At 41.7% G+C, this 15,074-nt stretch overlaps 1 protein-coding gene across 1 annotated transcript in view; it reads left to right on the top strand.

The window, feature by feature from the left end:
- PLB1 (phospholipase B1) overlaps nucleotides 1–13,524 on the top strand; it is an 83,477-nt gene extending 69,953 nt beyond the window's left edge. The window contains exons 52-61 of the mRNA XM_041413558.1: nucleotides 242–341; nucleotides 1,719–1,770; nucleotides 3,551–3,631; nucleotides 4,636–4,701; nucleotides 5,258–5,352; nucleotides 6,493–6,574; nucleotides 7,881–7,985; nucleotides 9,042–9,137; nucleotides 12,659–12,733; nucleotides 13,211–13,524. Of these exons, the coding sequence (XP_041269492.1) occupies nucleotides 242–341; nucleotides 1,719–1,770; nucleotides 3,551–3,631; nucleotides 4,636–4,701; nucleotides 5,258–5,352; nucleotides 6,493–6,574; nucleotides 7,881–7,985; nucleotides 9,042–9,137; nucleotides 12,659–12,733; nucleotides 13,211–13,432 (974 nt within the window). The 3' untranslated portion in view covers nucleotides 13,433–13,524. The remainder of the gene's footprint in view (nucleotides 1–241; nucleotides 342–1,718; nucleotides 1,771–3,550; nucleotides 3,632–4,635; nucleotides 4,702–5,257; nucleotides 5,353–6,492; nucleotides 6,575–7,880; nucleotides 7,986–9,041; nucleotides 9,138–12,658; nucleotides 12,734–13,210) is intronic.
- The last annotated feature ends 1,550 nt before the right edge of the window (nucleotides 13,525–15,074 follow it).

Genomic DNA, 15,074 nt, shown 5'->3' with positions numbered 1-15,074 from the left:
ATCTCCTGGGCCACCAGGCCTTGGTTCCTGAGGCCCATTGAGAGAAATATTGGCAGTGATGAAATTTGGACAGTAACTAGAGTCTCCAAAGCAGGTGTGTCTCTAGCTCCTGTAAGTCATAGTGAATGAGGGGAAAATACAGGTCAATATTCTCACCTCTCAAAGGGCTCCTGCTTCTGCAGGGAGGCAACACTGCTGGCTGTACTGTGAATGGTTAAACACTGTGTTTTCTCTTTTTAAGACATCTTGAAGAAATTCAATCCGAACCTCTTTGGCTTCTCCACTGGCAGTTCTAAGGAAACAGCTGGCTTCAACGTTGCGGAGAGAAATGCTGCAGCACGGTAAGGACAATCCCAAAGGAGTGAGAAGTGATGGACTGGCAGGTTACCTTTGTGATGCATGTCAGGGTTGAGGTAATGCTGATGACCTGCTGGTACTCAGCATGTTTCTGCCATCTGATGTTTTTAATTATGAGTTTCGGGTTTTTGGTTTTTTTAATCAATTCAGTATTTGGGGGATTTATTTGCTATCTTTTTCTAAATTAGACACAAGCTTCCTTTCTTTAGTCCAATTCTGCCCATAATTTTTGAGCCAATGCCTTAGTTGTGCTTGTAATTCAACTGGTACCTTTTTTGGCCCAGTCTTCAGTGTACAGGTCCCTAATTCACTGTGAGGCAATACCTGTAATGAGGAAAAAATTCATGAGCATCTCTTTTATTCTTTGATTTCTAGAGAATGTGCCTGAAACTAACAAATAGAAGCCCACTTCTACCCTAATGGCATTAAAAATTATCCATGTTTGCAGTGCAAAGGGGAAAAAAAACCAAAACAAAACAGCTGAGAAATAACTCCTTTCTCTTCCTGAAGAAAAAATTTACTAGTCTGTTAACAACCAAAACATATCAGAATTTGTATGGCTTACACTGTGCCTGCTCCATGAATACTCAGAGAATTTGTTTCCAAAGCTTTTTGTGACACCTTTAACAACAATTAAATCTGCTGGAAGAGAGATTTAGGATAACTATCAAAGCCTGTATAGCTACTAAATATTTCATAGGTTCCCTGAGCAAAGCTGACTCAGCGTGATCAATATGGTTCTAGGAATCCAAATAATGTAACTGTGTTTGTGTAGTTGCTGGAGACAGGCAGGGCTTATTAGCTCAAGCACAGTCTTTTTCTAGTATATCAGGAGCTCATTTCCAGCTGGTGTCTCAGCATGGTTTGTGCTTTGGCCTGTGGATGTTGCATCCTGTCCAGAGCTGGACTGGGACTCTCGAGCCTGGCAGTCCCACAATGTAAGCACTTTCTTCCAGCCATAGGAATTTAAGGCCAGATCAGGAAGGCTGGTTAGGTGCCCAGCTTCTGTGTCAGCACCAAACTCCCCCACTAGATTTTTGAAGCGAGTTATGCAACTCAATGTCTCTGTGCATCTGGGTATTAGTGTTTTTTCCCAAACAAAATGTACTAAGGCCAAGTCAGAGATGGGAAGAACTCATACCAGTTGCCTGCCACTTGGCAGCCATCCCAGCTGAAACCTTTTCAGATCAGATTATTCACTTGTGCAACTTGGTCCTTCAGTGTTTGCTCAGCCTTTTCAGGCATCACTTTCCTTATTCTGATTTCTGCTGATGCTGAGATCCCCTGTGATGAGGAGTGGGGATCAAGAAGGTGATGTGCTTTTGGAGCACACATCTAACATCTTCTGTTCTCTCTCCTAGTGATATGCCAGCCCAAGCACATGCATTGGTGGAGCTGATGAGAAGCAGCTCGGTGAGTGGGATTTGCGCCACACCTCTATGCTGTCGGGGTCTCTGGGAGATGACTGTAGTTAATGGGATGCTTGAGTCATGAAGCATGCTTTACTGATGAAAGAAAAGCCCTTGTCTCTGCTGTGCTTTCCAAGTTGAATGTGCCAGATGAATTACCCCTAATGTAGGCTGCAGTGCAGCCAGGAGATATAAGGATGGTACTGAGGAAGAGGAGAAATCTGAAGGCTCTGGCAAGATCACAGGATTGCTTTGTTGAGCAGCAACCTTCAAGGTGAAGGTCATAAAGGCTGAGTGTAAAATGGCTGAAGCAGGTAGGTCTGCAGACCAACATGAGTCACAATATCCACAATACTGGGAAGAGGGAATATGAAGTCTTTGCAGGAGAAAAAGCCCTCTCAAAGTCTAGTTTTGAGCAGGCAAATAATTAATTAGTGACCAGAAACCTCAGAAATGGATGAATCTCTGTCGCAGCATGATCTTTTAGGGAATTAGTAGGGGATCTAGCATTGTGGACCAGTCTGCTGTGCCATCTCCACTGAGGGCAACAAAGGGCATCAAAAGCAGGGAGGGGAAGAAATCTGAGAAACCCAAGGCTGTCTTGCTCTGAGTGTTGGCTGAATTTGAGTGGAAGACTGTCTGGGTGTGAGCTATTGGTTCAGGGAGAGCATTCCCTCTAAGGGAACAGGAGTGCCTGGTGCTCCTTGGCTCAGACTGAATGGGAAAGGAAGGCACCGAATAAGCAGGATTTGTCAAAGCATGTGGCTCTCCATGCCAGAACTCTTGATGGATGCTGCATGCTCACCCCACTGTCAGTTACTCTGCATTGCCAATTGTTTGGCAGAGTGAAGAGAGCTGGCATGGCTTTTCAATAGAATAGAAGAGGAGAGGCTGTCGTGCTTTAGTTTATTCACAGCTTTTTATGCTTTTTTTTTTTGTTGTTGTTTTTTTTTTTTAAAAAAGGGAGAGGGGTGTATCCCTGCCATAACATTGCCTCTTCATGAAAGTCTTTCTGAGCAAATTGCTGGTTAAAGAGGAGAATTCAGACCTGGGTGATTCCCAGGCCCTCCCTCTATTTGTGGGATCCTTTCGCAGATGTTTGTTATGTAAATGCATTACACTAAAAATAGTTGCCTTTGATTCCTTTCTTTGTACTGAATGTTACAAAATGTTTTGATGAGATCCAGCTCTCAGCAGCGCCTATTGTTAGCTTGTGGTGACGTGGATGCTGCAGCTGCCCTTATATGAGCTCAGTGAAGTCACCAGCCTCCTGGACTCTTCTATTTTAATCCAGCTGTCTGTTCCCTGGGGCACCCCTTGCCCCTCCTGGCTACGGGGTAATTCTTGCCCAGCTGGCAGGGATCCCCAGCAGCTCCATTTCCACAGCCACATGAGTCACTCCAGCCTCCATTCCCACACGTCTTTATCCCCATGCTGCCTGCAGTGTGCAGCCATGGCTGGCAAATCTCTCCTGTCCACCCCTGTTCTGAAGGTGACATTCGTTTAGGAATGCTTGCTGCCACAGACACATTTCCGTGCTTGGTTACCCTGACAGAGTTTGTCTGCTGAAGGGAATTTCCTTACAGGAGCCAAGGTGAATTGCAGCAGACTAGCAAACAGTTCAGATTTTGCCCCTGGAGAGATGCTTTTCTTTTGCCAGCTTAACTCAGCATACCTCCTTTGTTCTGCCCTACTGTCTGTGCCCATTTAGCCCCATTTGTGAATGTTACCTCTGCATGCCTAAGCAATGGATGCTGCAATATGTTTATTTTATGTGCCATTAGAAAATTAACTTCAAAGAAGACTGGAAGCTGATTACCATCCTTGTTGGAGGCAGCGACCTATGCCAGTACTGCTTGGACAAGGTTTGTATCTCTGCATTAGGCATGCTCATCCAGGCATTTGGCAGGTGACCAGCCCTGGAAACATAGCCTTTCTCTCTCTCAGGGAGCCAAAGTTCCTCTTTGTTTAAAAAGCACTTAGAAGTCCTGCCCCTTTCATCTTTATTGTATCAGAAACAAGTGCACATCTTTTAATACTGGGTCACTGCAGCTCTGGAGAAATGCATTATTTGAGTACTAGGAACCTGCTCATATTGAACAAAACACAAAGATTAAGCTGAAGAGCTCTCCCTGCTTAACTGGACAAAGTAATCAGTGTGGTGTCTCAGGCATGTGAGGGGACACAAGTGAAGTCTTCTGGAAAACATTTCCGCACAATAATTACTGAGGATGCCCAATTCTTGCTTCAGAATGACACCCAAAATAATAACATCAGCTTATAGGGAAAAACATGTCTTTTCTTTAGCTGTGAGTGGTCATGCCCTCTGAAACTGTTTGTGTGGCACAGTCTGAGGGTCTGTACCCCAGCTTGTTGAAATGACCAGCACTGTTCTCTGTTTTGCTCTTTCCTTTACAGGCTGTTGCCTGGAGCCTTTGTCCACACAGCTACACCTCTGTAACTACAGTCACAAAGTTGTTTTGCTTATGGGCTTTGTGGGATCTGACTGCCTTCATATCAGTTTCTCCAGATAGGCAGTTTGAAAAACAAGATCTTCTTCTGTTCATAAGGCTCTGGGTCCCATAAAAGACAGCACAAAATCCAAAAATGTGATCAATATAGTCAGGGAAAAGCATCCCAAGATACCTCAGGATTTTCTACAGAGATTAGAGGAATATATTAATGTTATAAAAACATAAGCACTATATAACCTCTGTACATGTACCAGTAAACTTCTTGATCTGGAAATACATCTGCCAACAAAAGAAAAAAGGAGCACCGAGTTGGTATATCTTACAGATCATCTTGTTGTTTCCTGAAAATTACTGACTCAATTTTTTGGTTTTTCTTTTAAAATTATTTTTAATAGGAGACCTATTCAGTGCAAAACTATGTAAAGCACCTTCAGGACACTCTGGATATTTTCTATAAGGAGGTAAGCTTTTAAGATACCCTAGCAAGCTATGTTCCTGGCAAGTACACTGATGTTTTTCTCACCTCTGATAGACTGTCAGTGATTATGTTTCATACAAGGTCATCTTTCAAATAGGTGGAGTCAGACTGTTCTTCAGTGCTGCATTTCAATGACTGTACTAGCTAATGCCCTGAGAAAGAAGCTGCAGTTTCAGAAAAACTGTGTGTTTGACAATATTTATGCTGTGGACCAAACATACCATGACCCTGCAGCCAGTTTTCATGGCTAAACCAGCCATGAACAGTTTCATTTACCCTAGAGCAAATGGAAATGTCCCAGGGAGCGAGACAGCATTTCAGCTAGTTTGTACTAGCTGCTGGAATTTTTTTGGCTGACATCCACTGTATTTCTCCCTCCCCCTCCTTTTATACATCATCCTTGCACATGCCATTGGCTGCAGGCTGTGCAGTTTGCACTGGCTCCCTGACCTACGGATGGCACTTCTTGCTCTTTGTAGTGGTATCATGTTCTGTTATTTGTAACATGTCTGTGTGTCTGGTTATTATAATCCTCACAGCTCCCAAGAGTCTTTATCAACATGGTGGAGATGCTGGAGTTCTCTGGGCTGCGTCAAATCACAGCAAGCTCTTCAGAGTGTGCCTTGACAGCTAAGTAAGTGAGCAAAACAGCTCTTTGCCTATAAAGCGATGTTTTTTTGGCTCTGTCTCAATTTCTACAGGAGGACATCCACACTGAGCTTTCCAAGCTATGTGCATTGCTGCCGTTACCTGATCCACTAGTTCCCATCAACTCTCTCTTACTTCTTGCAATACTTCAGCTAAAAAGCCTGCACCTGTAGATAGCAGAGTTCTCACTTCTCAGCTGTAAGGCAGCATGACACAGCACAAGTCAACATATGATTGCTGAACTTCAAAGGCTTTTTTTACCCATCCATCTGCTGGTCAGCAGCACAGGCTGACATCCCTGATTCCTCTCTTTGTATCCAGTGTTGCATTACCTCTGGTGCAGGCTGTGCTGCATGCAGCAGAGCACAACCAGGAACAGCTCCTCACACCTAAAGGAGACCAAAATCTTAACTCAGAGAAGGTTGAGAGACTTGTTTTAGAAAGCAGCAGTGTCTTTAAAGGCATCAGAATGGACGTGAAAAGGCTCTTTAATCTTGCAGAGAAAGGTATAACAAAGACCAGTAGTTGCCAGGTGATGTCAAATGAATTCCAATTAAGTTAGGCAGAGATTTTTAAAAATACAGGAACACACTGGAAGGGAAAATAATGAATTGATGGTCTTGTTCAATATCTTCGTATTCATTCCAAGCACATTATTAGAAGATGAATTTCAGTGAAGCACAAGCTATTACCTCTTGTTATGAAGGTAACATAATAAAACTGAGTGGTGCAAGGACTTAGACTACATGAAAAATTTGTCTTTTTTAAATTTACACTCCCAGATGTCTGAAACTCTACTGTAAGCCCATTCATGGGATGGGTTTTCTTCTTATTCTAATACGTATGATTTCCTGCTGCTGTGTGGCACACTAAACACTGTTTTGCATTTGACTCAAGAGTTGCAGATCCTGCAGCTCTTTCTGCCTGTGGTAGGTGTTCATTTTGATAAGTAAGTCAGTAGAGATTTTTCTTTTGTGACATATCTGTCCATTCCTAAGCCACCAAGGTGGCTCTCCCTTCTGCATATGAGCTTTGAGCACCTATCCTGAGCTTCTTGAAGCAGACACACAGTGGTGAATAAACTATTCTATACTGGCTTTTAACTCTAGTATTTCTTTCTTTGAAGGAAAGTTTGCCCATGTTTCTTAAACCCAGAGGAAAATTCTTCTGAATTACAGGAAATCAAGAGAGTTAACAGAGATTTTCAGGTAATGCATTGATTCTGTAACTGGTCATCTTTACTTGTGTCTCTTCATATTGCTTCCCTCATTGCCCTTCCTGTTGTGCATATCCTCAGCAGTACAGAGAGAGATAACTGGAAGACAACTCGGCTACAGCCTAATCAAAACCCTACCCAGATAACCAGTTAGTAGCAGTGCAAGACTTTCCACATTGCTTTCTGATTTGACCTCAGATCTGAGCTGGATGCAGTTGGAGACCAGATCTGTTTCCAGCTGCTGTTTCAACAGCCAAAAAGGATTTAGCAATGATGGCTACTTTGTTGATATGTGTTTGTCTGTTATGAGTCCAATGAGTAGCTCACATGAATTAACATGTCACTGCAAGAGTGACAAATGACCTTGCATCAGCTGTTTTGCGGTTACTCTTAGCAGAAGAAATTAACTAAACCAACCATGGGCCAGCTTGCTATTTGAGAGTAACTTTTCATAGCCTCAGGCATAAGATTCACTCAAAATTAACAGAGGCTATAAATAGCTATTGGAGCAGAAGCTTTTTCCATCGATGTTCTTATGAATACAGGAATCACTGTATCAGATCACATCATGTTCTACATTTTGGCTCTGGCAGTGGCTGTAGTCCAATGAATCTGACAAAGCTCAAGAAATTCACCCAGGGTAATGCTTGTATAAGCCTACTAGAGGGGTCATTTTCCTTAACTAAGGAAGAGGGATTAGGAATGTTTTGAGATATGAACAGGAGCATTAGCATTTATACCCATAAGATGGCAAGTAACAATGAGATGGGGTTTTTTTTATTTGTATGAATGTCTGTGACCATAATTTTTGAAAGTGGCAGGTAATTTTTCAATGTTTAAGTATTATTTTAATTCAAGCACACCTTTCTGCAAAATCAAGTGCACTTCAGCCTCATGTTGGCATTCTGGACTCATTTGTCACTTCTAAAAATGTTGACCTTGTTCTTTTTTTTTTATAATTTTCTGCAAATTTTAATCTCATTGCAATTATGCAATTTTGGTTTCTATAAGGTTTGATTTTTTTTTTCTTTTTTTTTAAATTAAGCAACTTGGTATTTTTTACCTTTTTTTGTTTGAAATAATCAGCTTCTGTGCATTTTCCTCATGAAAAATCTCCTCATGAACCAAATTATTTTCTTAGCCATTTTCTTGACTGCTTTATAACATTGAGCTGGATTTACACTTTACAATTTATGGCTTCCTTCACTGAAAGATGTTTAATCTGCATGTTTCTGCTAGCTGACAAATGTTGGATGAGCCTTGCAAGTAACTGCTCTGTTTTCACTGACTGCACGCAGGCTGAAGCCTTGCGGCTGATCAGCAGCGGTCGGTACGAACAGCGGCAGGACTTTGCTGCTGTCATCCAGCCATTCTTCCGGAACACCTTGCTGCCCCTGGATAGTGTGAGTCCTGTTTTGCTTCTCCATTATGCAGGGGCCAGTAAGGTCCATGGCACAAGGACTGTGTTTTCTTCTCTCTGCACAGTCTAGAGGCACAGCGTGGAATCCGTGGTAAGAGGAGAGAACAGGAAGTCTTGCAAGAAGATTCACAGTGCTGCCTGTGAATCAAAATGGCTTTAGGAAACATTCATAGCATGCACCCATAAACAAGGCACCCTCTGACTGCCCCTGAACTGCATGTTGCTTCTCTTGTTGAGGAGGTTGGTTAGCATTCACCACAGTTTCCCGATTTAGGTTATGGAATGTGTTCAGGTTTTCTTCAAATGGAGACCAGCACTTGAATCTCTGACTTATCCAAGCATGGAAACAGGAAGCAGTCTTTGAAACCAAACACTGATTCTCCTTATTTTCTCCAGCCTTAGCATTATGTATGCTGTGTAGTTTAGGATACAAATATCCAGCATGAATCCTCATCAAAACAACCCGGTTTTGCTTAGTACTGATACTTTTTTCATACCATCCCCATTTTTTTTTCTGTTAGCCTAAAAGGTCAACCAATGGTCACCATACAGCTAGTGATGAGGCAAATTCCTCCTAAGAGAGACATTTACCACAGCTGGATAAGCCCACCATTTTTATTGTTGTCTGAAATTCAGCAGAAATTTCAACACTTGAAATGTTGTAAGTCTGAGTCACAGAAGTTTAAAAAGCAATAATAAGCACTTTACTATCAGTTCTGTACAAAATGGAATGTGGGTCAATGGCAGGGTCCATGTAACAGCTGTGACTGTTGGCTTAATGATAAGTTTAGCTTTGTTATGAAAATTTTTGTTTGAAGTTGAGCAGGGTGCATTACACAGAAGGTCCCAAGGTGCAGTAATCAGCTCATAGTTAGGAGCACCTAAGTTTATTTCCAGTGTGAAAACATGAGCATGTTGACTTTAGGAAGGTACCAAAATTGTGAAGTGGGTATATCAAGTACAGTACACTATTAGATATAATATGTCAGATCTCAAAGATTGAAATTTGCTGAGAAACAAATTTTTGCTTTTATTGCAGACCAGCAAGCCAGATCTGAGCTTCTTTGCTGCAGATTGCTTTCATTTCAGTGTAAGAGGATATGCTGAGGTGGCCATGGCTCTCTGGAACAATATGGTAAGGGATTATAACTTAGATCCCTATGTGTTTGTGGTAGCAGTATCTACAAAAGATCATGAGAAAGGTGTCTGAAACAAAAGAGTAAGCAAGACATAAAATTGATATCCTAACAAGAGGGGGTTGCTCAACTCTGAGGTTCTTCTCTGCATTGCTTAGGAGTGTAATCCAAAGTGATCATATTGCATGAAACATTGTAGGTCTTTGCTCATTCAAAATGGGAAGTCTCAAGAGTCTTAATGTAATGAAAAATTCCTTTCTGATTTGGTAAATAACTTGCATTAAAACAAAAAGTCAGCCTAGTTAAACATTCAGTTCTGTAGGTTTGCTGAAAATGTCTGTTCAATGATCTTGCTCTTCTTCAGTGAATCCTGTTATATTTATTAGGAAAACATATATGTGACTGAATTTTTGCTGCCATTAATAGTGTGGACATGTTGCACCACCCACTCTTGTATCTGATGAGGCAGTTTTAGTAGAGTCACTGAAACTAATGGGGGGCTGAAATCAAACTTAAGATGCTTATAATCACATTCCATCTGTCATTTTGGGGGAAATGAATAGCTTTTGAATAGTGTTAGAAGAAGGTGTCAGAGGTACATGCCAGACTTGATAACTCCAAAGTCACAGTTGCTTTCAGAATTGTTTCCCCGCATTAGAAGGAAGACTACGGCATTTTTATGCCACAGCAGCATTTTCTCCCCTTGTCAGGTAAACACCAGTAGCCAAATACATTGTGCTAGCAGAAATCCTGCATCCTGGTTTGCACAAGAAACAAACATAAATGGAGGGGAATTTCTTTTCTGTCCAAGTAAAAGTTTGAGTGAGATAAGAAATGAGCTTGAAAGTAAAGACTGGAAAATGCAAGGCAGGAATCTGTGCAGCTGCCCAGCATAGCATGTGAGCTGTAGGTCCCGGATTATAGAATGTACAATGCAAGCACATGCTCAGAGTAATTGATTTGTGCACACACAGCAAATCTGCCTGTTTTTCATCAGGTTTCCCTGTCTGGGACTCCAGATGACAGCAGGCTGGTAGGCTTCACTCTGCTTCAAAGCTTAAACAGGGCTAATGGTGGGCCAGAAACCCCAAGCAAATGAAAAATTCAAATGGAGCATGGCTGAGAAAGAAAAAAAGAAAATGGGCAGTACCTGGGCACATGACGGTCTTAAAATTGGTTTCTGTTGCCATGTGGTATTCCTATTGGCCATTACTCATTCCTGAATCACCATCAGTCTTTTTTCCTATGCCACCAGTTGTTTTTTTTTTCTGTCCAGACTGTCACTCATTTCCTACGCATATAAGGATATTGACAAAAAGCTTTCTACTGTGGTGGCAGGGATCAGGTTCTTACTGATGCAAAGCACAACTATTCCCTCCCATAGAGATCTGTCGGTCTATGGCAACTGCAGATATTACTGTTTACTATTTAAATCTAGTTCTTGTAACACATCCCTGCTTTTCCCTTGCAGTCCTTGTACGGCAAGGCTGTGCAAGCTTACTGTAAGGCTGTATTGTTTCCCTGTTCCCTGAAAAGCTCGACAGGCTGCAGGCTTATGGCCAAATGACACGGATTCTTGTCAGTGCACATAAAGGACCAGACTGTGCCTGGCCACTGTGTGGGTATGCAGGGATGGGGATGGCTTGCAGAGTCTCTCCCTCGCCATAATGTTCTTTGCCCTTTTGGCATCATGCAAAACAAAGTGTGCTCCTGCTCTCTGAGGTCAGAGGACTCTGCAGTTTTAAGGGGTTTCCACTGGTCCCAAACCCACCTTGTCAGGTGTTTGGCCGAGGTGAAGGGACACATGGACAGAGTGTTTGGTTTGTGTTCTGCCTCCATGCTTGCCACATGCTCTAGAGGAGCTGTGGGTTTCTTCCAGAACTTGTCCTGTATGCTCATGGACTCGGGGATACTGTCATCTTCAAAGCCCAGAAGCTAATGCTCCTGAAGAACAGTTTGCATAGAGATGAAGTCAGCACGGGTGGCTACAGAATTTTGTATTTTATAATCTTTTGTCTGGGCTCTGTGCCAGAATCCTTACCAAGTGCCCTGGCATGGGAAGAATTACAATTATCTACAAATAACCAGTTGCCCCTCAGGCAGAATGCTGCAAGATATGAGCCACACATTGTACAAATAACAGAGCTGTTCCCTTTAAGGTACAAAAAAACTACCAAATTCAGTCTTCGCTGCATTAGCTGGTGGGTGGGCCAAGTGATTAGGAGTCATAAAAAAGTCCATCAGGACCCTACAACAATCAGCAAAGCTTGGCATCCTGTTTTGCTTCTAATCTTCTATTCACTTGTTAGCTTTCTTCTCTTCCCTCATTATATTTTCTGTGGTTCATATATTTTTATTTTTTGGTCTTAACTAGCTTCTTTCTGTTTGTTTGTTTTTTGGGGTTTTTTTTTTTTTTGTTTTTTGGGGGGTTTTTTTTTTTTTTGTTTTAACTAGCTTTTTTTTGTTTTTTTTTTTTATTAAAAATTAACAAGAGAGAGAAAGTATTCTCAGTGTTTCCATATGAGAATCTTATGCATGTTGTGCTGGTCTTGTTGTTCTATTGTTTCTCTTCAGCATGCAGCTGACACTTTAATCCCTTGAGGACAGTAAATGCCTGTATGAACAATAGCAGAAGCAACAGCCATGCTCTGTAATGCATTCCCAGAAGTGCTGGATGACAACTTTGCAGCTCTCTATGGACCAATCTTGTAGTCATTACTTCAGGCATGTCCATACAACAGTTGTAAACACCTCAGTTAACATGACTGAGCAAGCCTCTACTTGTTAGCTTAACTATGGCAACCAGTGTTATGTGCACTCCTGGCCAAGAACAACTGCCTGCTATTAGCCTGGGCATATTTTATGTTGTGCTGGAAATGGGCTCAGGGGGAGCCTATGGTCAGCTATTGCAACTTAGCTGCCAACTGATAACATAAAAGGCTCTGTGTAAGTCACTTCTTGCAAGATTGTGAACCCAGCCTCAGCTAAAATTCCCAGGGAATTTCTTGTCTGAGTGAAGACTGTAAAGGTTGGCATTGTCCCGTTCTCTCTCTGTAACTCTGTCATTTCTGAAGTAACTCCCATCACCATGACACCTAGGCACCTTTCTTTAAGTAATGTGTTAAGTAATATGTCTAAAATCTGTCATATGGGTTTTTTTCCTTTGTGGTTTACACTGCCATTTGAGATGAGTACATGGCAGAACTGGGTGCAAGAGTGAACCACTTTGCTTTAGCTGAACATTTAATATGCATTGTATTCAGAGCAATGCAAAAGGAAGAAATGCTTATCCTGTTCCTTGCTCCAAGGGCGTTATTCTGCAGCCAGTACACCAGATTCTTAATGTTTCCAGTTCACAAGTGTTAAAATGTTTGCAAACGTTCCTCTGCTCCTTCTACCACACTTCTTCATTACTGCAAGCAGCAAAAGTCTGGATAAGAAGTTGTAACTGTCTGAATCAAGAGAGTCGGAGAAGCAAAAGATTCATCATTAAGTTTAACATTGCTTTTCTCTTCTTCAGCTGGAGCCAGTTGGTGAAAAGCAGACTTACAACAACTTTACCTATGACAGATCAAAACTCAGGTGTCCAAACCCTGTAAGTAAAGGTCAAGGTGCTCTCTCCATTAATCACCTCTATTTTTTCTCCTTTATTCACACTGGTAGAGCTCTTTAAAAGAGTATCTTTGTGAAGGTTTTAAATAGCTAAAATATACCCTGTTTTGTTACAGACAGGGAAATCTACTTAAGATTTAAGACAAAAAGCTTTATCCTCACTGCAATGGAAAGTCTTTCATTAAAGCTAGTTCTAATGTGTCTGTGTATTTCCATTTGCTTGTTTGCAGCAAGCGAATTAGGAAGTGATGCCACCACTCGTGATTCTGAGGTGGCTTCTTTTTTGTGTTCTCAGAATTTTCAGAGCAGGACAATGTTTGGGCTAAGATAGAGAGAAGGCAAAACCAGCTGATTGTCTAAAGATCTACCATTTCTCTCTGAGAAGGGGCAGTGTCATATTGTTGGAATACTGCCCGTTGAGTGATCTGTGGTCAATAAAACCTTTGCTCTCCCTTTGTAGGAGAAACCTTTTCTTTCCACACGAAGAAATAGTGGATTTGGAAATTCAGATCTCAACTTGGAGAAAACAGAATCTTCAGTCCCCTACTGGGCTGTCATTGTGACTGCAGTAGCTGGGGTCCTGGTGGGTTCTTTACTTGGCTGGGTTGTGTCACGAAGAAGAACTAAGAAGCGCCAACGTAAGGCTGACACAGAAAATAACATTAAAACAACCCCTTTGTAACACAAGTGGAACAAACATCGTTCTCTGATGTGGCTGCTCTCTGCTGTGACACAGAGAGTAGCAGAACAATAAACCTGTTGGATATGAATGAAGCTTCTTGGTTGCCCAGGGATTTTTATGCCGAATAATGTTGATCAGTAATGTATTTAAGAGTTATCTTCTGGCGACCATCAGGTGGAGGATGAAGTTCAAAGTAATGCTGTGGTTTCATGCCAGCAGGCAACTAAGTACCACACACCTGCTCACTCAGTCCCTCTCAGTGGGATGAGGAGGAGAACTGGAAGAAGGTAATACCCATGGTTGAGATAGGAGCAGTTTTAATAACTGAAATAAAGTAAAATGTAATAATTGTAATGAAATGTGAAGTAACAAGGAAGAGAGAGGAATAAAACTCAAGAAAAACTAGTGCTGCAAACTACAATTGCTCATTGCCTTCTGACTGATGCCCAGCCCGTCCTTGAACAGCAATCAGCCCCTCCTGGACTTCTTCTCCCACTCTATATAGTAAACATGATGTTCTATGGCATGGAATATCCCTTTGTCCAGCTCAGGTCAGCTATCCTGGCCATGTTCACTCCCAGCTTCTTGTACTGGCAGAACATGGAAATATGAAAGTCCTTGGTTTAGAGTAAGCACTACTTAGCAACAACTAAAATATTGATTTGTTATCAACGTTATTCTAATACAAAATCCTAAACACAGCACTGAACCAGCTATTATGAAAAATATTAATTCTATCCCAGCTGCAACCAGGACAAAGTGTGAAAAGCTCTTTCATTCTGGGGTCCAATTCTCTCTTTCATGAATATTACTCAATTGCACAAAGCAAGAACACCTGTTCATGCATCTTGGCTTCTTAATTGTGCATCTGTCCTTTTCTCTTATAAACCCTCTATTTAAAATGTTAAAGAGAAGTCCATGATTACAACCTGGTATTATCCAAGAGTAAGGTGTGAGATAAACAGCAATTTCTAATGTTATATTCCAGCAAGACCATTGCGTTGAAGGTGCTAAGGTGATTCTACATGGGCAAGTACAATGCCATGGAAACATATTTAAACTGGTTTCTGAACAACTTGGATCCACATGGTATCCCTGGTGCAGTACTGGGCAGCACAGATAGAATAACTCTGCACTGCCTTGGACTCCAGGCTCCTTCCATCTGGGACTGGGTGTGGAGCTGGGCTGTATCTGTCACTTTTCCTCCAGGGCTAAACAGCCCAGGGACATCCTTTATCCTCCTGCCCTCCCCTGTATGGGAGCTGGTTCCAGAATGAGTCTTATGATGAATTTCTTCACTAGCATCTAGTAAGGGGTCTACACAAAAATGTGGTTCCTGCAAGCTAGCTTGGCTGAATCCTTCTCATAGGACCTCTGCTGTGTTCAGGTCTCCCTGGTTATTATCCACAGAAGAGCTTGCAAATTTGTTTTTCACTTTTTGTTTTGTTTTGGTTTTTTTTTAATTCTAATCAGGAGTTCAGAGACCATCCTTTTTGGAAATTAGACTTTCCTTGTTTTTAACTTGCAGGCCAATTCATGTGCTCTATTAGTACAAAAGGTTCTTCACAAGATCCACATGATCTCGTTTCCCAATATCTTTCTTATTTCCTATGTTAAATACATAACCTCTTAATTTTATTGA

The sequence above is a fragment of the Onychostruthus taczanowskii genome, unplaced genomic scaffold (assembly GCF_017590055.1).
Source record: "Onychostruthus taczanowskii isolate IOZ18803 unplaced genomic scaffold, ASM1759005v1 scaffold42, whole genome shotgun sequence".
NCBI classification, from domain to species: Eukaryota; Metazoa; Chordata; class Aves; order Passeriformes; family Passeridae; genus Onychostruthus; species Onychostruthus taczanowskii.
Note: the sequence above shows the minus strand (reverse complement) of the source record. Positions and strands in the feature narration are given on the sequence as shown.